The sequence below is a fragment of the Sapajus apella genome, unplaced genomic scaffold, assembly GCF_009761245.1.
Source record: "Sapajus apella isolate SASKATOON/1434 unplaced genomic scaffold, GSC_monkey_1.0 scaffold49, whole genome shotgun sequence".
In the NCBI taxonomy this organism is placed as follows: Eukaryota; Metazoa; Chordata; class Mammalia; order Primates; family Cebidae; genus Sapajus; species Sapajus apella.
The window spans coordinates 4991763-5013501 of NW_022436989.1; the positions used below are offsets into that span (position 1 = coordinate 4991763).

Consider the following 21739-nt stretch of genomic DNA (forward strand, 5'->3'; position numbering starts at 1 on the left):
TTCAACTTCCTTAGTACCAAAATGATATTTTTATGATTAAAGATAGTGGTGTTGAACAGAGATAAACATGCCGCTTATCACTTCAGAGTATATTTGGCTTAATAGATTGTGAATTAATCTTCAGGAAGGAAAACACAGATTTTCAAGGTATTATCTGTGAAATTTGGTGATAGCACAGTGATTAAGAACTCTTTGAAGATAGACTGTCTGGGTTCAAATCCTTCCTTTTCCACATTCAGCTTGTGGACTTGGTTAAGTTATACAGTCACAACATAAAGTTAATTATCCTTTCCTTATGTGACATTCTGTTCTAATTACAATAATATTCTATACTTGATTTGGGCCAAATGTCTGAGATCCCTTTCTGTCTTCATTGTAGATTTCTTTTCTGTTTGTTGAACTGAATCTCCCTTTTCTTTTATGTCAATTTAACCTGCCTTGTTCCTCAGTCATTGCAAAAAGAAAAAAGTCTAGCTATACCCACCTACCTACTCAGAGATAAGAAAGCTTCTTTAGTGCGTGTGTAAATTATTTCATTGAAAATGATATGAAGAATGGTGTAAGTTAGATATGATTAAATAATTGAACCCCAAATTCAAAATATTTCTATAAATTTTTCATTTTGGAGACTCAGTTGCAGTAAAAAATTCTAAGAGAATCTGCTTTAATAGCTAATGTTTATCGAACACTTATTACATAAGCACTTTAAACATTTTTCTTCGTTTTGAACCTCAACCATATATGAGATAAGTACCAGTATTACCCCATTTTATAGTTAAGGGAACTAAAGAATGGAAGGATGAAGAAATTTTACCCACAATTACAGGGTGGGAGCCAGTACTTAAACCCAGGCAGTAAGACTCCAGAGTCCTCACTTTCTAGTACTACGTTGTAATACTAAAGTTGTACTGACTCTTCCAAGAGTTTCCAAGCTTTATTATACATTGAAATTTACTGATATCCAAATGTCATGTAAGGACTTCAGTTTTTCATAATATTTTGAGAAACAGAGTATAATCATAAGAATATCTGCATAATTGTATTACTAATAGAACTTGCTTATAACAGTTATAGAGATGATAGAGGCTCAAGATATATGAACCAAGAAAAATAAATAAGCTGTATATTGATGTGGTACATTATACAATTAAAATCTTACATATTTGAGGTTGTGTGGTTTTTGTTTTTTTTTTTAAATAATTTAAAATAGTTTTAAATTACTGCAGAAGTTAATACAGAAAAAGAACATTTGCACCACTACTAACTCTATAATGGCCCTAGTGACTTAGCTTCAAGTGGTAAAATATTACTTTGATTTTCATAAGGTAAATGATTCTAGAACTATACCTTTATGTATATCAATTATCACAAAAAATTGCAGAAGTTTGGGTTATTTTTAAGACTATAACCACACATTCTGAAATAAGAATAGTGTTTTAATTTATAGGATACATTTTCTTCTTTGTTTAATTTTTGCCAATGGGCAATAGGATTAAACGAATAGGTACTGATTATGGTGGCTATGATGAGAGTGGTCAGCCTGCTATTTCTTGCATGAAATAGAGTTCATGACCTCCCTTAGTGGTAGAGTATTGCCATAGTGTCTGCTCTGCCAGTTAAAAACTTGCTTGGAAAGGGAAAGGTGTTGGGTAGTAGATAAAGAGGCAAGGACTTCACAAACAGTTTTAAGTGCTCTTCTATGTTTGAATTAAAAGAAAGTGCTGTTCTATGTTTTCATTAAAAGATAATGTTTCAAAGGAATTTGATTAGAGAAATGAGAAGTGCCTAATCTTGGTCAGCCAAGCTGCCGTTCTTATATGCATTGTCAAGTATGTGAAGAAGCATAGCATAAAAGGATAAAAAGCCAAGTGAGAGTCAGAGTTCTACGTAACTTTTAACTGACTAGCATAGGCCTCTCTGGGATCAACTGGCTATAATCTCATGATTTAGGTTTAAAGTATAAGCAGGGCCTCCTGTTTTCCCATTAAGTTTGACTCCAGTTCTTGGGATTGTATCACCTAATTCTTGACTGTGGTAACTCAAAGCAGTGGCTTGTATCCATAGTAAAATAGAAGAAAGAAAAGAGCAGACAATGGCTGGACCTGCTGAAATCACATGATCTCACACTGCATAAATCTGCCTATTCAAAAGGGCTAAGTGATATAATCAATGTAGAAGTTGAGTAATAAAACTAGCTCCACCTCTTCTCATGAGAAAGAGCACCAGAGGAAGTGGGCAGAGATGGAGGCAGAGGAGTGAACTTTATGAGAGCTCTTCTCTTTTTACTCACTTGATTTTGCTGTTACATTGTTAATGTATCTGGAATTTATCCTTTTTGAACAAATATGCTAATACTGTGGTATTCTTAGAAGTTATTTATGTTCCTCATCGATTATATGTTTATTTTTTAATCTAATTGGTGGGCTAGACAATGTCTTTTTCTTATATTCTGATGTGTGTGATTTGAACACATTTATTAAGCATTTGTTATATATGCCCATGTATCTTTTAACCTAAAACATGTAAAGGGAGGAATTTATAAAGTATTTCCCCAATAAATTCTTAAGGTCAGGCTTTGGAGGAGGATTTTTTTTCTGGAGAGTATCCATACTATTTTTTTTTTTTAATTAAAAACTGTATCTTTTTCTGTAATATCCAGAAGAATAAAACATTTTTTAATAGCTTACGTTTCATTTGTAATGACTGGATGATTATTGTGTATGCCATTCTGAACACGAGCATTTGATATCAAAGATAACTTTTTTAATTTTCCGAAATTTTGTCTAAATATGAAATCTGTTTCTGATTTTATCACACAGTGCTTTTTAATTAATTTCAATGTAAATTCCCTTAATTCCCCCCCCTTTTTTTTTTTAAAGATCGACAGTCAAACTGACAAGCTGTGAAATTCAGAGTTAAGGCTGTCATACTTTTTTTTAAACCTTGTTGCCTTAAGAATTGCAATTTTATTTATTTATTTATTTATTTAATTTATTTATTTATATTTGAGACACAGTCTGACTCCCATCTCTTAGGCTGGAGTGCAGTGACACAATCATGACTCACTGCAGACTTAACTTCACAGGCTCAGGTGATCCTTCCAACTCAGCCTCCCAGGTAGTTGGAACTCCAGGCACCTGCCACCGCACCTGGCTAATTTTTGTATTTTTTGTAGAAACAGAGTTTTGCCGTATTGCCCAGACTGGTCTCAAACTCATGCACTGAAGCAGTCCATCTACCTTGGCCTTTCAAAATGTGGGATTACAGGCATAAGCCACCACACCTAGCCAAGAGTTGCAATTCTTAAGGAATATATTAATATTTTATAATTACATATGGCTTTTCATATGAAAATATCATAAAGCATTTTACAAATTATTTTATAATTTTTACCTCCCAATAATTCAATTTCATTTTCTATGATATTTAGTAATAGGTCCCGGCAAGTATTAACTTCTAGTGCTTTTAAACAAATGAGGATCATAATGTCTAAATGAAACTTTGAGTGATAAATTGATAACACACACACACACACACACACACACACACACACACACAGAGAGAGAGAGAGAGAGAGAAAGTCATGAGATATTTACATGGCTATTGTTTTAATACATTAAATTTGAGGTAGTTCGTTATATATATCCATATCCATATATGTGTGTGTGTGTGTGTATTTATATTTATATGGAGTTTATTAAAGAGTTTTAAACTCACATATCACAAGGTTCCACAATAGGCCACCTGCAAGCTGAGGAGCAAGGAAGCCAGTTTGAGCCCCAGTGCTGAAGAACTTGGAGTCAATGTTGAAGGACAGGAAGCATCCAGCATGGCAGAAAGATGTAGGCTGGGAGGCTAAGTCAGTCTAGCCTTTTCATGTTTTTCTGCCTGCTTTATATTCTAGCCACAGTGGCAGCTGATTAGATGGTGCCCACCCAGATTAAGGGTGGGTCTGCCTTTCCCAGCCCACTGACTCAAATGTTAATTTCCTTTGGCAACGCACTCATAGACACACCCAAGATCAATACTTCATATCTTTCAGTTCAATCACATTGACACTCCACTATTAACCATCACACTGTGGAACAAACTTCCTCAAACTTAAGGTCTTAAAACAATAGCCATGTAAACATCTCATGATTTTGTAGTTAGAGCCATTCTGTTTGTCTCGCATGCATGGCTCTCAAGTAGCTGCCTACAGCTGATACATGGGTGGGCTGGAAAATCCAACAAAACTTACCTTACATGTTTGGGGCCTTGGTGCTGACTGTTGGCTATAATATCTTGCTTCTCCTCCACTTGGGCTCTGCCTCGGAGCGGTAACTTATCTTCCACGATGTCTCCACATGGCCTCTCTCTCCAGCAGGATAATGTGGACTAACTAACAGCATTAGAGCTGGCTTTCTAGAGCTTTCCAAGAGAGAGAATGCATAGACTGCCAGGCTTAAAGGCCACGTCTGTTACTGGCATAGTATCAGTTTAATCATATTCTGTGTTCAAGGCAAGCTACAATGATAGCCCAGGGAGAGAGAAAGTTGACTCTACCCCTTCATGGGAAGAGTACAATGTGCATACAGGGAGGGATGGGAATTTGTGGCAGCCATCTTTGGGCACGAATAGCTTGTTATGCAGTATTCTCTGATTTTTGCTACTCTATTAATGAAATTAAATCTAATATTACCTATTATTTGTTCGAGTGGCACTAGCTTACTTATATTTGGTATTTAGAGCTACATGTTTGATTTTTAGTTGAATAAATAAATATATTTTGTTATTTTCCCTGTCTTTTTGCTACTTTATCTTTTCCTTTGAACTAGAGATATTATTGAATGAAGACACTATAACTTGACATTTGGGGAAAATTATCAAAATTATGAACAGCAAAAAATGTTGAAAGTGGATGTAGGCATTAACTTATAAAATTTTAAGAATTGTTATATAATGTGCATGAGAGATATTGGAATATAGTTTCCTTGCACTGTTTTCCTCTAATTTTGATATTGTCACAAAATTGGGGTTCAGCCTGGGAGACCACATGGCTTCTTGGCTTCACACAAGAAGGAATTCAAGAGCAAGCAACAGAATAAAGTGAACGCAACTTTATTAAGAAAGTAAAGAAATAAAAGGGTGGCTACTCCATAGGCAGAGCAGCCCTGAAGGCTGCTGGTTGGCCATTTTTTTAGTTATTTCTTAATCACATGCTGCATAAGGGGTGGATTATTCATGAGTTTTCTGGGGAAGGGGCAGAGAATTCCTAGAACTGACACTTTCTCCCCTTTTTAGACCATACAGGGTAACTTCCTAATAGTCCATGTCATTTGTAAACTGTCATGGCACTGATGAGAGGTTCCTTTGGCATGAATTACATATGATAATTAATGTGTAATGAGCAGAGCAGTCAACCAGAGGTCACTTTCATAGCCATCTTGGTTTTAGTAGGTTTTGACTGGCTTCTTGACCATATCCTGTTTTATCAGCAGGGGCTTTGTGACCTGCATCTTGGGAATCTAGACTTGCCAGACTCCTATCTCAGTATCAGGGTGATGTTGGCCTCAGAATGAATGAGAAGTGTTCCTCATTTTAATTTTCAGAAAGAGTTTGTATAAAATTGGTGTCATTTCTTCTTTAAATACCTATAGAATTCACCAGTGAAACCATTTGGACCTAGAATTTTCTTGAATGAGAGATGTTTAACCACAAACTTAATTTTTGTTTACACATGTAGGGTTATCAATTTATCTGTTTCTTCTTGGGTACACTTTCATAGCTTAAGACTTTCAAGGAATTCACTCATTTCATCGAAGGTGTCAATTTTATTGTCAAAATGCCGTTTGTAATATTGTCTTACGTTTCTTTCAATATCTGTAGACACTCTAGTGATGCCACCTCTGTCATTCCTGATATTGGTAGTTGGTGCTTCTCTCTTCTATTTCTGACCAACCCAGCTAGAGGCTTATCAATCTTTATTGATTTTTTAGAACTAGCTTTTGATTTTGCTGGTTCTTCTCTATTGTTTTTCTTTCTTTTTAAAATTTGATTTCCGATCTGATCTTTATCATTTTCTTCTAATTTTGAGTTTGATTTGCTTTTTTAAAGTTTCTTAAGATGGAAGCTGAAGACATTGATTTGAAACATTTCTCATGTTTACTTTAGATATATGATAGAAAAAAGTTATAAAAGGCACTAAAACTTTCTGTGACTTGTGATTTCAAGATAAAACCTAACTACTTATTTTGTTATTTATAAACTTCTAAAGTGAGTATAAATTTAAGTAAACTGACCACATACAATTACCTCCTCTTCTATTCAAAAACCTATTAATATGATAGTAAAGGAATTTCAAAAGAAGGCAAGTCCACAAAAATGAAAAGTTGGGTCGGGGAGGGGCATTAGGGCACAAGTGTTTTCAAAAGTTTGGAAGTTTCTGGAAGAATATTGATAGAGCAGAGCCGGAAGAGTGTACACAGAGGGGACTATAGAGACAAATGCTAAGTGTGATTGGCAAAATCCTTGGAATTACCTGACTTAAGCAGGAGAAGTGAAACTGAAAACAGGCAGATTAATTAAAGATACTCTTCTTAAAACTCCCTGCCTTGCTGTTCTGAATTGCATCAGTTATTCTCTCAGGAATAACAGCTGCTTTCTTAGATTCCTTATTGCAGAGCTATACGAGGTTCTCAACATTTCTTATAAATATATCTTATATCTTTTTCTTTCTTGGGTTTTATCGTTATTTTGCTAGAGTAAATTCTCAGATAGCTCCTTCCAAAGCACTGCTTTTTTAGGCATATTTGGAAATTGTTTGTGTGGAACATTTTTGATTATCACATTTTCTGGGGATAGCAGCACTCCTAAATCCTTGAAAACTTGAGTCCTTAAAAATGAGTGAAAATAATTTTTTTTTTCTCCTTTGCCCTTTTATGTAACTGATAATTTGGCTGAGGAATTCTAGATTCAGAATCATTTTCTCCAATATCTGAGAACTGCTTAAATTATTTTCAGCATCCATGGTTGCTAGTGAGACAGCCAATGCCAGTCTGATTCTTTTTCATTTAAATGTGCTTAGAAATTGGTAAAATTTATTTTTGAGTGGATGTTGCAAACATATTTGCTAACAAATAAATTGCATCAAATACTTCATATTATATTTTTAATTTGTGTTTTTCAGACAATGAATGATTTTGACTATTTGAAACTACTAGGTAAAGGCACTTTTGGGAAAGTCATTTTGGTTCGAGAGAAGGCAAGTGGAAAATACTATGCTATGAAGATCCTGAAGAAAGAAGTCATTATTGCAAAGGTAACTGATTATTAAAGTTGATTACTAAATTTTTGTTTGCAGTGCACATGTGTTTGTGGGCTCTTGAATTTACATGCAAATTCCATTAAACAACCAAAATATGGTTGTAGACTACTGCTACAGTAATTTTTGTGTGTTAATATTTATAATATTAAATGTTTTTAGAAGCTTATATCTGCATATTATATACTAAAGCTAATCTCTTAAGAAAATAAAAATGTTCGTATTTGTGTGTTTGGGAGAATGTTTTGTGATCTGTATCATAATTATGCTGGCATTGCTTTGAATATTTTCCCCTATTCTGAATTTCTTACTAAGATTGACTGGAGTCGTGTAGGTGATTTTTACTCATAAATTCTAAAGCTTATGTAACACTGAATGGAAAAGCACCCTAAACATATTTGAAAATACTGGATTGGTGAAATTAAAATAAATTATTTTAGGAAGACTTACTTCCTACCCCCATACCTTTATTCAGCTTACACCTTTTAAAATAAATAACATGTTAATGATGTCAGTTCTCACTCAGAGTTCTGAAAGAAATCCCAATTTCCTCAGTAGATACTACAAATACTTTACAAATTTGTCCATGCTTTATGTCTAACTTCAACAAATGACATAAATTACTGTTATATATTATGGACTAATGTAATTTTCAGTTATTTGCTACTATAGTTTCCTCATCTGGAGTGTATTGCCCCATACACTTTGTGAAACTTTGTTTTCCTGTCTTTGTACGTTTGTTTCGATCTCGATCTCAACTCCTTTACAAGTCGGTGCCTTTATTGGAAGGAACATTGGCTTTGGAATCATACGCACCCTAGGTTCACATGTCACCTAATAATCTTTAACGTCCAGTACTTTTTAAAGCACTTTGGGGAAGTACTGCTGTCTTAGGGACATTTGGAAATGTTTGTGGGGGGGCATGTATTTGCTTATCACAGTGACTGAGGAGGAGGGACATTTCTGGCAGTTACCAGGTAGAAGCCAAATGTGCTAATTATCTTGCAGTGTTTGGGCAGCCAATCAGAGCCTTAGTGTTTTTTTATTTTTTAATTTTTTTTAAAATTTGGTATAATAAAACCGCTGGACAGGAATATTTTGAGGATTAGGATATGTAAGGCATTTAGCATCCTAGCTGACACTTATTAATTAAGCTGATATTTTCCGGGAGGTAGTATAATGTGGGTAGGTTATGCCACCTAGTGAGTAATTCAACTTTTCATGCCTTTATTTCCTTACCTACAAAGTAGCGCTAATAGTAATACCTGCCTCATATGGCTATTTTCAGGGTTAAATGAGTAAATAAATGTAATAGTACATGCCATCACTATTAAATAAATGTAACAAAAATTACAAATCAAATGAAATTAAAATTAAATATGTATTGTTATATTTGCTATGTTTATTATTACTGCCTACTGTATATTACTACCTAATGTGTATCAAGCACCAGAAAATATCAGTTCCGTTATGTTTTCCCTTTTATATACTAGCCTCACTTGCACACTGTTAGTTAATTTCCATTCATCAGACTGGAGAATATCCTATTAGGCAGTGTCTTTTCTCACGACTTACACTTTTCTGAGTAACTGTACAGAATTGGTATATTTCACAAATGAGAGAATGTTCTGATTGATATAGTACCTTGGTGCTTTCTCCCAACAAATCTGTTTGTCAGTGTCTTGAAAGAAAATATGCTTATTTATAGCAAGATGATTAACAGTATGAAGTTTTGGGGTATAATAAGACCTGGGTTTTGGTTCCTGGTGTGCCCTTCTCAGAGCATCATTTCAGAGAAGAAATGATGCTGATATCTTTTTACTGGTGATGTTAATTAACTTTGATTGCTTAACTACAGTGGTACCTACTGTGTTTCTTCACTGTAAAGTTGCTATTTTTCCCTTCATAATTTATCAGTATGTTAGAGGAAATACTCTGAGACTGTATAAATAAACTATTTTTTCTTAAACTTTTATGTACCAATTGAACATCAGTGGATTTTGCACATAGTAATTATTACTGTGGTGTTCTAATGGTGATTTTCTATTTCCTTCCTTATACATGTATTCATAGTCAAGTTAAAGGTTTATCAATTCAGTTAAGCTTTTCAAAGAACCAACTTTTGGTTTGTTAACTTTACTTTATGCCTTGATATAATCTTTATTTTTTTCCTTCCTTCTGCTTGCTTTGGGTTTAGTTTATTTATTTATTTTTCCCTTGTTCCTTAAGTTCTAAAGTTAGTTTGTTGGTTAGTGATCTCTGTTATTTAGCATAAGCGTTATGGCTTTAAATTTCTCTTTTAGCACTGCTTTTGTGGCATCCCATAAATTTTAGTATATCATCTTTTTGTTTTCATTTATCTTAAATTATTTCTAATTTCCTTTGTTGTTGATTAAGGGTCTGTTGTTTAATTTCTACAAATTTGGGATTTTTTTTTGTTTTATTATTCTAACTTTATGTTGTAGTTGGAGAAGATACTTTGTCTTTTAAAGTTTGATACTTACTTTGTAATCCAGCATATGGTCTATCCTGGAGAATGTTGCATGTGCACTTGAAAAGAATGTCGATTCTGTTGTTAGGCAGAGTATTCTGTGTATATCTAATAGAGTATTTTGTGTATATCTCTTATATTTAGTCACTTTGTTGAGTTATTGAAATCTTAATATTGCTTTGCATATTTTCTGTCTGGTTGTTGTATTAATCATTGAGAGGGTAGGGTATTGAAGTCTCCAACTGTTCCTCTAAAATGGTCAGTGCTTTCTACAGTTCTTTCCATTTTTGCCTCATATACTTTGATGGTCTGTTATTAGGTATGTAAATGTTTATAATTGTTATGTCTTGCTGTGTTAACCCATTTATTAAATCTTTTTTTGGTCTTTTCTGGCCTTTTCATTTAAAATCTGTTTTCTCTGATACTGGTATAGCCACCCCTTTTCTCTTCTGGTTGCTGTGGTAGTACTCCCTTTGTCTGCAACTTTGCTTTCCATGGTTTGAGTTACCCCAGTTAGCCACAGTCTAAATATAGATGAGTACAGTAAAATGAGATATTTTGAGAGACCACATGCATCACAGTAACTTTTATCGCAATATATTGTTACAATTTTTATATTTTATTGTTGTTAATTTACTTTTAATAGTAGTTGTTAATCTACTTTTAGTATCCATATATAAAGGATGTGCCTAATTTACAAATTAAACTTTATCATATCCAGTGTGATAAAAACACACAGTATATGCAGTTGGCTCTCTGTATTCCGCGTCCATGGATTCAACAAATACGGATTTAAAATACTCAAAAATAATAATTAAAACAATAAAATTAAAAATTCAAAAACCAATGCAATATAACAGCTATTTACATAACATGTACATTATATTAGATATAACCTAGAGGTGATTTAAAGTGTATAGGAAGATGTGCATAGATTATATGCAAATACTATGCTATTTTATATCGGGGACTTGAGCATCTGTGAATTTTGTTATCTGCAGGGGATTTTGAAACAAATGCCCCACAGATATCAAGGAATGACTGCATAGAGTTTGGTACTATCCATGGTTTTAGGCATCTACTGGGGCTTGAAACATATCTTCCATTGATAAGGGGGAACTGCTATATCTTCATGGAATATTTTTTTTTTTCCCTTTTATCCTCTTTGTAGCTTTTGGAGACAGCATGGAGTTGGATCATGCTTTTTGTTTGTTTGTTTAATTGATTTTCCCAATCTCTTTCTTTTGATTGGAGAGTTTAATCCATTTACATTTAAAGTGTAATCCATTTACATTTAAAGTGAGTCCTGGTAAGGATTTATTTCTGTCCTTTGGCTGTTTATTTTCTTTTCGCTCTTGTTGCCCAGGCTGGAGTGCAATGGCGCAATCTCGGCTCACCGCAACCTCCGCCTCCTGGGTTCAGGCAATTCTCCTGCCTCAGCCTCCTGAGTAGCTGGGATTACAAGCGTGCACCACCATGCCCAGCTGATTTTTTGTATTTTTAGTAGAGACGGGGTTTCACCATGTTGACCAGGATGGTCTCGATCTCTTGACCTCATGATCCACCCGCCTCGGCCTCCCAAAGTGCTGGGATTACAGGCGTGAGCCACCGCGCCCGGCCCAGCTGTTTATTTTCTATATGCCTCATTGCTTTTTTTGTCCCTCCTTTTCTATATTAATGCCTTCTTTTGTGTTTAAGTCGTTTTTGAGTGAAACATTTTAATTCTCATTTTCTGCTGTGTATATTCCCTAGCTATTTTCTTTGTATAGATTATATTTAATATCCTGAAGTTATAGTACACTAATTTGAATTTATATCACCTTAACTTTGATAGCCTTAAAAACTCTTCTTTACAATTCTGTTCTCACTCCTTTCAGTTGTTGGTATCTTTAAATTCCATCTTTATGCACTGTGTGTCGAAAAACAGACTACTAATTTTTTAATGCATGAGTCTCTTTAATCATGTAGAAAACAAAAAAATAGCATTACAAAACAAACTTAACAATAATACTAGCTTTCATAATTTTTTATGTATTTACCTTTACCAGAGGTCTTTATTTCTTCATGTGGCCTTAAGTTACTGTCTGGTGTCCTTATATTTAAACCCGAAGGGACAGGGACTCTCTATAGCTTTTCTTTTTTTTTTTTTTAAACGGAATCTTGCTCTGTTGCCCAGGCTGGAGTGCAGTGATGTGATCTGAGCTCACTGCAACCTCTGCCTCCTGGGTTCAAGGGATTCTCCTGCCTCAGCCTCCCGAGTAGCCGGGATTACAGGTGTGCACCCCCATGCCCAGCTGATTTTCGTACTTTTAGTAGAGAGAGAGTTTCACCACGTTGGTCAGGCTGGTCTTAGACTCCTGACCTCATGATCCGCCTGCCTTGGCCTCCTGAAGTGCTGGGACTACAGGCATCAACCACCGTGCCGGCCACTTTTCTTGTATGACGGATCCAGTGCTAGTGAACTCCCTCAATTTCTGTTTACCTAGGAGCGTCTTAATCTCTGCCTCATTTTTGAAGGATAGTTTTGTTGGATTCTTGCTTGATTTTTTTTCCTTCAGCGCTTTGAATGCATCAACCAATTGCCTTCTGGCCTTCAATGTTTCTGATGAGTAATCTTCAATAATCTTATTTGGGTTTCCCTTGTATTTGATGATAAGCCAGCAAAACAGACTCATTGCTGATATGGAAAAAGTCGAAGTGGTCTTAATAGAAGGTCAAACCAGCTGCAACATTCCCTTAAGCCAAAGTCTAATCCAGAACAAGGCCTTAACTCTCTCCATTCTGTGCAGGGTGAAAGAGGTAAGGAAGCTGCGGCCGGGCGCAGTGGCTCACGCCTGTAATCCCAGCACTTTGGGAGGCCGAGGCGGGTGGATCACGAGGTCAAGAGATCGAGACCATCCTGGTCAACATGGTGAAACCCCGTCTCTACTAAAAATACAAAAAATCAGCTGGGCATGGTGGCACGTGCCTGTAATCCCAGCTACTCAGGAGGCTGAGGCAGGAGAATTGCCTGAACCCAGGAGGCGGAGGTTGCGGCGAGCCGAGATTGCGCCATTGCACTCCAGCCTGGGTAATAAGAGCGAAACTCCATCTCAAAAAAAAAAAAAAAAAAAAAGGAAGCTGCAAAAGAACAGGTGGAATCAAAGAGAGGTTGGTGTGTGACATTTAAGAAAAGACATGATCTTTATATCCTAAAAGTGCAGTGTGAAACCACAGGTGATGATATAGAAGCTACAACAAGTTATCTAGAGATCTAGCTAAATAATTGGTGAAGATGACTACATGAAACCAACAGCCTTCCTTTGGAAGAAGATGCCACCTAAGACTTTTTTTTTTTCCCTATTTCTTTTTCTTTCTTTCTTTTTTTTTTACTTTAAGTGTTTTATTTATTTTTATTTTTCCTTTATTATACTTTAAGTTTTGGTGTACATGTACAGCTCGTGCAGGATTGTTATATAGGTACACACATGCCACTGTGGTTTGCTACATCCATCCCCCATCATCAACATTAGGTAGTTTTTCTAATGTTATTCTTCTGCAATCCCCCCACCCCCTGCTATACCTCCCCTAGCTCTCCCACCTGCCAACACGCCTCGTTGTGTGATGTTCCCCTCCCTGTGTCTGTGTGTTCTCATTGTTTGACACCCACTTATGAGTGAGAATATGCAGTGTTTGGTTTTCTGTTCTTTTGTCCGTTTGCTGAGAATGATGATTTCCAGATTCATCCATGTCCCTGCAAAGGACAAGAACTCATCCTTTTTTATTGCTGCAGAGTATTCCATGGTGTATATTTGCCATATTTTCTTTATCCAGTCTATCATTGATGGGCATTTGGGTTGGTTCCAGGTCTTTGCTATTGTAAACAGTGTTGCAGTGAACATACCTGTGCTTATGTCTTTATGATAGAACGATTTATAATCCTTTGGGTATATACCCAGTAATGAGATTGCTGGGTCAAATGGTATTTCTATTTCTAGGTCCTTGAGAAATCGTCACACTGTCTTCCACAATGGTTGAACTAATTTACACTCCCACAGACAGTGTAAAAGCGTTCCTATATCTCCACATCCTCTCCATCATCTGTTGTCTCCAGATTTTTTAATGATTGCCATTCTAACTGCGTGAGATGGTATCTCAATGTGGTTTTGATTTGCATTTCTCTAATGACTAGTTATGATAAGCATTTTTTCATAGATTTGTTGGCTGCATAAATGTCTCCTTTTGAAAAATGTCTTCATATCCTTCACCCACTTTTTGATGTTTTTCTTGTAAATTTGTATAAGTTCTTTGTAGATTCTGGATATTAGCCCATTGTCAGATGGGTAGGTTGCAAAAATTTTTTCCCATTCTGTTGGTTGCCGGTTCACTCTATTGATAGTTGCCGGTTCACTCTATTGATAGTTTATTTTGCTGTGCAGAAGCTCTTGAGTTTAATTGGATCCCATTTGTCTATTTTGGCTTTTGCTGCCATTGCTTTTGGTGTGTTAGTCATGAGGGCCTTGCTCATGCCTATGTCCTGAATGGTATTTGCCTAGATTTTCTTCTAGGGTTTTTATGGTGTTGGGTCTTAGGTTTAAATCTTCAGTCCATCTTGAGTTAACTTTTGTACAAGGTGTAAGGAAGGGGTTCAGTTTCAGCTTCCTGCATATGGCTAGCCGAAAAGGAGAAGTCAGTGCCTGGCTTTAAAGCTTCCAAGGGCAGATTGACTCTCTTGGTAGTGGCTAATGCTACTACTAAGTTGAAGCCAGTGCTTCTTTACCATTTCAAAAAACCTAGGACTCTTAAGAATTATGGTAACTCTACCTTGCCTGTGCTCTATCAGTGGAGCAACAAAGCTTGGCTGACAGCACATCTGCTTACAGTATGATCTACTGAATATTTTAGGCCCATTATGGAGACCTGCTCAGAAAAAAAGATTCCCTTTTAAACATTGTTGCTCACTGACAGTGCACCAGATGCAAAAGCTCTGATGGAGTTACACGAGATGAATGTTGTTTTCATGCTTGCCAACTCAACGTCAATTCTACAGCTCATTATTTTAATTTTCAAGTCTTATAATTTAAGAAATATATTTTGTAAGGTTATAGCTGTCATAGGTAGTAATTCCTCTGCTGATAGATCTGGGGAAAGTTAATTGAAAACCTTCTGGGAAAGATTCACCATTCCTAGCTGCCTTGAAAAACATTCAGACTTCATGGAAAGAGGTAAGAAAATCAACATTAATAGGGGTTTGTAAGAGGTTGATTCCATTCTTCATGGATGAGTTTGAGGGGTTCAAGACTCCAGTGGTGGAAGTAACTGCAGATGTGTTAGAAATAGTAAGAGAACTAGAATTAGTGGTGAAGCCTGAAGATAGGACTGAATTTTATCAACCTCATGATAAAACATGAGCAAATGAGGAGTTGCTTCTTATGGATGAGCAAAGAAATTGGTTTCTTGAGATAGAATCTAGTCGTTGAGAAGGTACTATGAACATTGCTGAAATAACAGCAAAGTATTTAGAGTATTACATAAGCTTGGTTGATAAAACAGTGGCAGGTTGTGAAAGGATTTACTCCAATTGTGAAGAAAGTTGTGCTGTGGGTAAGCAGCATGGCATGTGGAAGAGAAACCTTTCATGGAAGAAAAAGTCAATATGGCAGACTTCATTGTTTTTTCATTTTAAGAAATTGCCATGCTGGGCATGGTGGCTCATGCCTGTAATCCCAGCACTTTGGGAGGCCAAGGCAGGGACACCACTTGAGGTCTGCAGTTTGAGACCAGCCTGGCCAATATGGCAAAACCCCGTCTCTACTAAAAATACAAAAATTAGCTGGGCCTGATGGCGGGCGTCTGTGATCCCAGCTACTTGGGAGGCTGAGGCAGGAGAATGGCTGGAATGCTGAGATCATGCCACTGCACTCCAGCTTGGGTGACAGAGCAAGATTCTGTCTCAAAAACAAAAAAAAAAAGAAATTGCCACAGCCACTTTCAACTTTTGTAGCTGCCACCCTTATCACTAAGCAGCCATCAACATCAGGACAAGACCTTCAGCCAGCAAAAAGATAACTTGCTGAAGGCTCGGATGACCCTTAGCCTCTTTAGGCAATTAAGTATATTTAAATTAAGGTATGTACATATCTTTAGACACAGTGCTGTTACACACTTACAGTATAGTGTAAACATAACTTCTATGTGCACTGGGACACCACAAAGTTAGTGTGACTCATTGCAATACTCACTTTGTTGTGGTGGTTTGGAACAAAACCTGAAGTATCTTCAAGGTATGCCTGTATTTAAAAAAAAAAAAAAAGGCTATTTGGTTGAGACATGAAACATTGTTTCTTGAGAAGCTCAGATTTGTTGATGTAGAGTAACATTTCCTTCATTACAGGTCTGACCATACTGTTTGGTTGTCCCATGAATAATATTCATTTACTTATACCATCACAAACACCACATTGGTGTTCAGTCTTTAGAATTTATCAATAGACAAAGCACCAAAGACTTAAGTATAGTTATAGAACAGACTTAAAATGTTATAAGCCTTGTCAGTGTAAAAGAAATTGTATAGTTGATAGACGTCAGCTGAAAGCATGTTATAGTTTAAAAGAAAAAGCAAGAATGAATTGAAGGCCAGCGGCAGAAGGTAATGGAGCCATCAGGCTGCAAAGGCAGAGGTTGATGGAGCCATCATGGGCCTAGAGAACAGAAATATAAATTACTGAGGATTAGTTACAGACCTTGAAATCTAATAGAATTTCCCCTGCTTGGTTTAGAACTTGCTTGGAATCAGTGATCTCTTTATTTCTTCCCTTTCTTCCTTTCTGAATGGGAATATCTATCCTAGGCCTTTCCTACCATTGTATTTTAGAAGCAGATAACTTGTTTTCTAGTGTGAGAGGTCCATAGATGTAGAGGAATTTAATCCCAGGATGGATTATATACAGAATCTCTAACACTTGGGATTTTCAAGCTGATGATACTTAAATGAGATTTTGGACTTAGAGTTGATACTGTGTTGGTTGAGGCTTTGGGGGATATTGGGTTGGGGTGAATGTTGGGATGGGATGAGCTGTAGTGGGTTGAATGGTGGCCCTGAAAATAATATGTTCACATCCTATTCCCTGAAACCTATTACTCTTGCTTTATTTGGAAAAAGAGTATATGCATATACAGTTATGCAGATAGAATTAAGAATCTTAGCAGATCATCCTTGATTATCTGGGAGGGACCTAAATCTAATGAGAAGGCATCCTTATTGGAGTGAGGTGGACAGAGATTTCACCTACATGGAGGAGAAGGTCATATAAAGGTGGCAGAGGTTGGACTAATGTGGCTTCAAACCAAGGAATGCTAAAGACTACCAGCAGCTTCCAGAAATTAGGAGAAAGGCATGGAATGTATTCTTCAGAGCCTCTGGAGGGATCATGTCTCTGCCAGTCTTGATTTTGTCCTTCTGGTCTCTAGAACTATGAGAAATTTTTTTTTTTTTTTTGAGGCACAGTTTCACGCTTGTTGTCCAGGCTGGAGTACAATGGTGCAATCTCTGCTCACCATAACCTCCTGGGTTCAAGCGATTCTCTTGCCTTAGCCTCCCAAGTAGGTGGGATTACAGGGATGCACCACCATTCTTGGCTAAATTTATATTTTTAGTAGAGACAAGGTTTCTCCATGTTGGTCAGGCTGGTCTCGAACTCCCGACCTCAGGTGATCTGCCCACCTCGGCCTCCCAATGTGCTGGGGTTACAGGCGTGAGCGACTGCGACTGGCCAAATTGTTGTTGTTTTAAGCCATCAAGTTTTGGTGGTATTTTCTTATAGAGGCCTTGGGAAATGAATACAGTCAGGTACCCAGAATGTGAACTTTTCCATCTTTGGAAGGGATATCTGCACCAGATGGCCTGCAGTAGTAGTAGTCTACTAAGTGCCTTTTCCTCAGTTTATTCATGTTCTTTCAGGGTTGAGTTACGTGGTTACAGAGCTAGCGGACTCCTCTGACTGCTAGGCAGTGCAGCTGCGTTCCCAGTCAACTCCACGTGGGGTGAAGGCACAGTCCATCTCATTAGGCCCTTAGGAGTTATGGAATAATGGTTTAAAAGTCTAATTCGAGTTTTTTGCTTAGGGATCATTCCTGCTTTGGGCATCCACAGTTGTTTTCCTGGTCCCAGGACCACTGCATTATATAGGAAAAAGGAAGCTGAGGTGATGTAGCTAAGAACTGTATAGTGGTAACATCGTGCTCCTCCACGCCCACCTCCCCATGTCCAGAAAAGTGGAGGAATCTATGGAGCAGGGACCTTCCCTTAGCCCTGCGCAGGTCCAGTGTGAGCATACATTTATGAAGCATACATTTGTTTAGACAAATGTTTCTATTTCCCATTTCTGTTTTCTATCAGGCTGTTACCCCGAGGATGATATCTAACATGATATGTCTATTTGATATGATAACCTCTTTGCTTGTTTTTGGATACTATGAGCTATAAAGTATATTTTTTGGTCTGATGACATGTAACTTGGTAGGGGTGCAGTATCTTCTGTTCCAGTCATCTTACAATGTTTTGAACTTTTTTATTTCCCATTGGATATGCAAAGCTCAATCCAGTGTAAATGTCTATTTCTAAGAATGATCATTTATAGCCTCCTGGAGATAATGGCAGTAGGGTAGTATACTTGCCAACTGTGTGTGGGAGTGGGGGGGACTTTCTTCTGGGGAATATACACCATAGTCATCTGCAGTCTCTTTCTCCCTTTCTGGCAGACAGGATGGCTCTTATTGTGCATCAGAGGGTACAAGACGAATACATCAGTTGTCAGCCCATCTCTGCATTGCTGCATGTCTCCCATATCTGCTCATTTTGGGGATCCAGATAGCCACCTCAAACAAGCAGGCTGAGACATCTACTTGCTGGTTCCATTTATCTCCTGATCCTGAAGAAAGTTCTTTTGTTGAGCATCAACATGTTCTACTTTAATGCACCCCTTAAATTCTCATAATGATTCTCATAGAGCCATTGCCTCATTAATAATCCATTTATTATTTCTTTATTTTTTTGAGATGGAGTTTCGCTCTTGTTGCTCAGGCCGGAGTGCAATGAGCTCACTGCAACCTCTGTCTCCCAGGTTAAAGAGATTCTCCTGCCTCAGCCTCCCAAGTAGCTGGGATTACAGGTATGTGCTACCATACCTGGCTAACTTTTTGTATTTAGTAGAGACAAGATTTCACCATGTTGGTCAGACTGGTCTCAAACTCCTGACCTCAGGTGATCCACCTGCCTCTGCCTCCCAAAGTGCTGGGATTATAGGCATGAGCCATCACACCTGGCACATCCTTTTATTAGTCTAGGTTTTTAATGCCTCTCATCCTAACCATATGACCAGGCAAATGGCCATAGCCCATTCATTGGTGTACATCCACACATCAGGGCTTTTATGTTTGTTTAGTTCTTCCATCATTGCAAGGAAAACAGTGTACAATTGAGCCCCTTGAGCTGATATGTTCTTAACGTCTTCAATCAGTTTCATATCAGTCAGTTATGGTGTGATAGCCTTTTTTTTTTTTTTTAATATGGAATGCTTCACGAATTTGCGTGTCATCCTTGCGCAGGGGCCATGCTAATCTTCTCTGTATCGTTCCAATTTTAGTGTATGTGCTGCCGAAGCGAGCACAGTGTGACAGACTTCTAAACAGGAGGCTGGCTGATCACCTTTGGACTGCCATCCATCTGTAAAACAAGCCACATTTTGGTGGTCAGCGAGAGCTCTTTGTAAGACATGAACATTTGAAAAATAGGATGTGGCAATAGGATCTGATAGCTTCTCAGATTGTTCCAAAGTTGGTCTGGAAGAAAAGAGGAGGCTGAGCATAGTGACCCATGGCTGTATTCTCAACACTTAGGGAGGCTGAGGCAGAAAAATCACTTGAGTCCAGGAGTTCAAAACCAGCCTGGATGACATAGCGAGATCCCATCTCTACAAGAAAAATAAAACGTAGCCAGATGTGGTATCATGCATCTGGTACGTAGTCCCAGCTACTTAGTTGGCTGAGATGCAGGATTGCTTGAGTCTGGGAGGTCGAGCCTGCAATAAGTTGTGATTGCCCCACTGAACTCAGCCTGGGTGACACAAAGTGAGACCCTGTCTCAAAAAAAAGGTTTTCTTCTATTGAATATGATAAGTGTCTTCTTCCTGAGATAGTGCATTCCTGTTAAGCAACTTTCATTTTGTTAGGGAACTCTTCTGGGTACTCGTTAGAGTGTTTCTCTGACATTACCCAAGACGTGGTATTTTAGGTTTTAGGATTATGTTATGTCCTTTAGTCATAAAAACAGTTTCAGTTAATGCCCAGTAGCGAATCATCTCTCTCATGATGTGTTCTGTACTTTCTTGTCTGGTCCATGATCCCAGTAGTTGCTGCTGAACAGCATTCATGGAGTTTTTGCAATAAGCTCCAGTCTGTTTAAGTATGAGTTGCAGACACTTCTAAAATCTTGTCTGAGTATGGATCGTAAGGACCCAAAGGCATTAATTGAGCTGCTGCAACTTAAATAATAGCCTGCTGTTGTTTAGGTCTCCACTCTTGTGTCCTTTCGGGTAGTTTTACTGATTGGATTTATTACTAGTCCCCAGATACAGAATTTTTGTTCTGTAAAACCCAAACAAACCAGGTACAGTGAATACCTCTTGCTTACTTTCATAGTTATGTAATAACAGCAATTTAATTTTAGTTGCCTGTAGAATGTTATGGGTGGCTTCTGCCCAGGTTATTCGTAAGAATTTAACAGTTTGGTTAGACCCTTGGGTATTTGCTAGATTTATCCTCTAGCCTGTGGTATTCATGTGTGCTACCACTATTTTCAGGTCAGCCCTAGCTTGTTCATAGGTTTCTGCTACTGTCATAATATCATCAGTGTAGTATATTATTGTATCTGGACCTGTATCAAGTCAAAACCCCTTCCAAACAAATTATAATGGTAAGCTGATAAATTCAGATAAACCTGTAACAGTGTAGTAAGTTTAAACTGGGATCATTTCTACTTGAAGGCAAAGTGTAGTTGGTTTTTTCCTGAGATTGGGACTGAAAAAAAGCATTTGCAAGATCTCTGAGTCAGTCTCAGTCAGTCTCTCTCTCTGTCTCTGTCTCTGTCTCTCTCTGTCTCTGTTTCTCTGTCTCATTTTAATTTTAAAAGGGTCTCACTGTGTTGCCCAGGCTGGTCTTGAACTCCTGTACTCAAGTGATCCTCCTGCCTTGGCCTACCAAAGTGCTGAGATTACAGGTGTGAGCCACTGTGTGTGGCCGAATATGTCTCTTTTAGCTTGTTTTATTTTGAGGACTTTTGAAGCCATCTCAGAGACTGCTGATGCTGTAGATGATACATGTTATTCAAGACTCGATTATCTGCTGTCAGTTTTCATGAGTCATTCACCTTTTTCATGCAGGACACAGAGAATTTGTTGGTAACAGCACTCTAGCATCTAACATGTTATTATTCATGTGATAAATCTCTTTTGGTTCACCATGATACTGTTTCAAGTTAACAACCTAGGTGAGTTGGGGAAGTTCTGCAGATTCTCATTTAGCATGTTCTGACTGAAGGGAAAACTAACAAGCTTTCTACAGTGTAGTAGCCAAAGTTTTCCTGGTCAGACATAATATCCTTCCCCAAAACATATTCAGGTAATGTGGATGCAACTATTTCACATGATTTGTTCAAACATGTTAATGTCAACCATTTCATCCCTATATCCTGTCCATCTAATTATTGCCCCTGCTAGGACTTTACCAATGGTTTTGGAATCACAGGCACTGAATTCTATGTCAGGAACCCCTGGAAGATTTCTTCTCTACCTTCTATTGTACCGACAGGTGTGCATTTAGCCTTCAATTCCTACTTGGAGATTAGTTTTGGGGGAAAAAAAAAACAAAAAAAAAAACCCTGGTTCCTTCCCAATCCTCATCCTGATTAA

General features: G+C 37.4%; 1 protein-coding gene and 1 non-coding gene across 9 annotated transcripts in view; one reads left to right on the forward strand and one right to left on the reverse strand.

Annotated features, from left to right (window-relative positions):
• Positions 1-21739, forward strand: part of AKT3 (AKT serine/threonine kinase 3) — a 331186-nt gene that overhangs the window by 187155 nt on the left and 122292 nt on the right. For all 8 annotated transcript variants that reach the window (XM_032242409.1, XM_032242411.1, XM_032242412.1 and 5 more), the window contains one exon: positions 7169-7300. In XM_032242409.1, the coding sequence (XP_032098300.1) occupies positions 7169-7300 (132 nt within the window). The remainder of the gene's footprint in view (positions 1-7168; positions 7301-21739) is intronic.
• On the reverse strand, positions 19335-19441 carry LOC116526198. Its single transcript, XR_004258016.1, has one exon. It is a non-coding gene; the product is annotated as a U6 spliceosomal RNA (small nuclear RNA).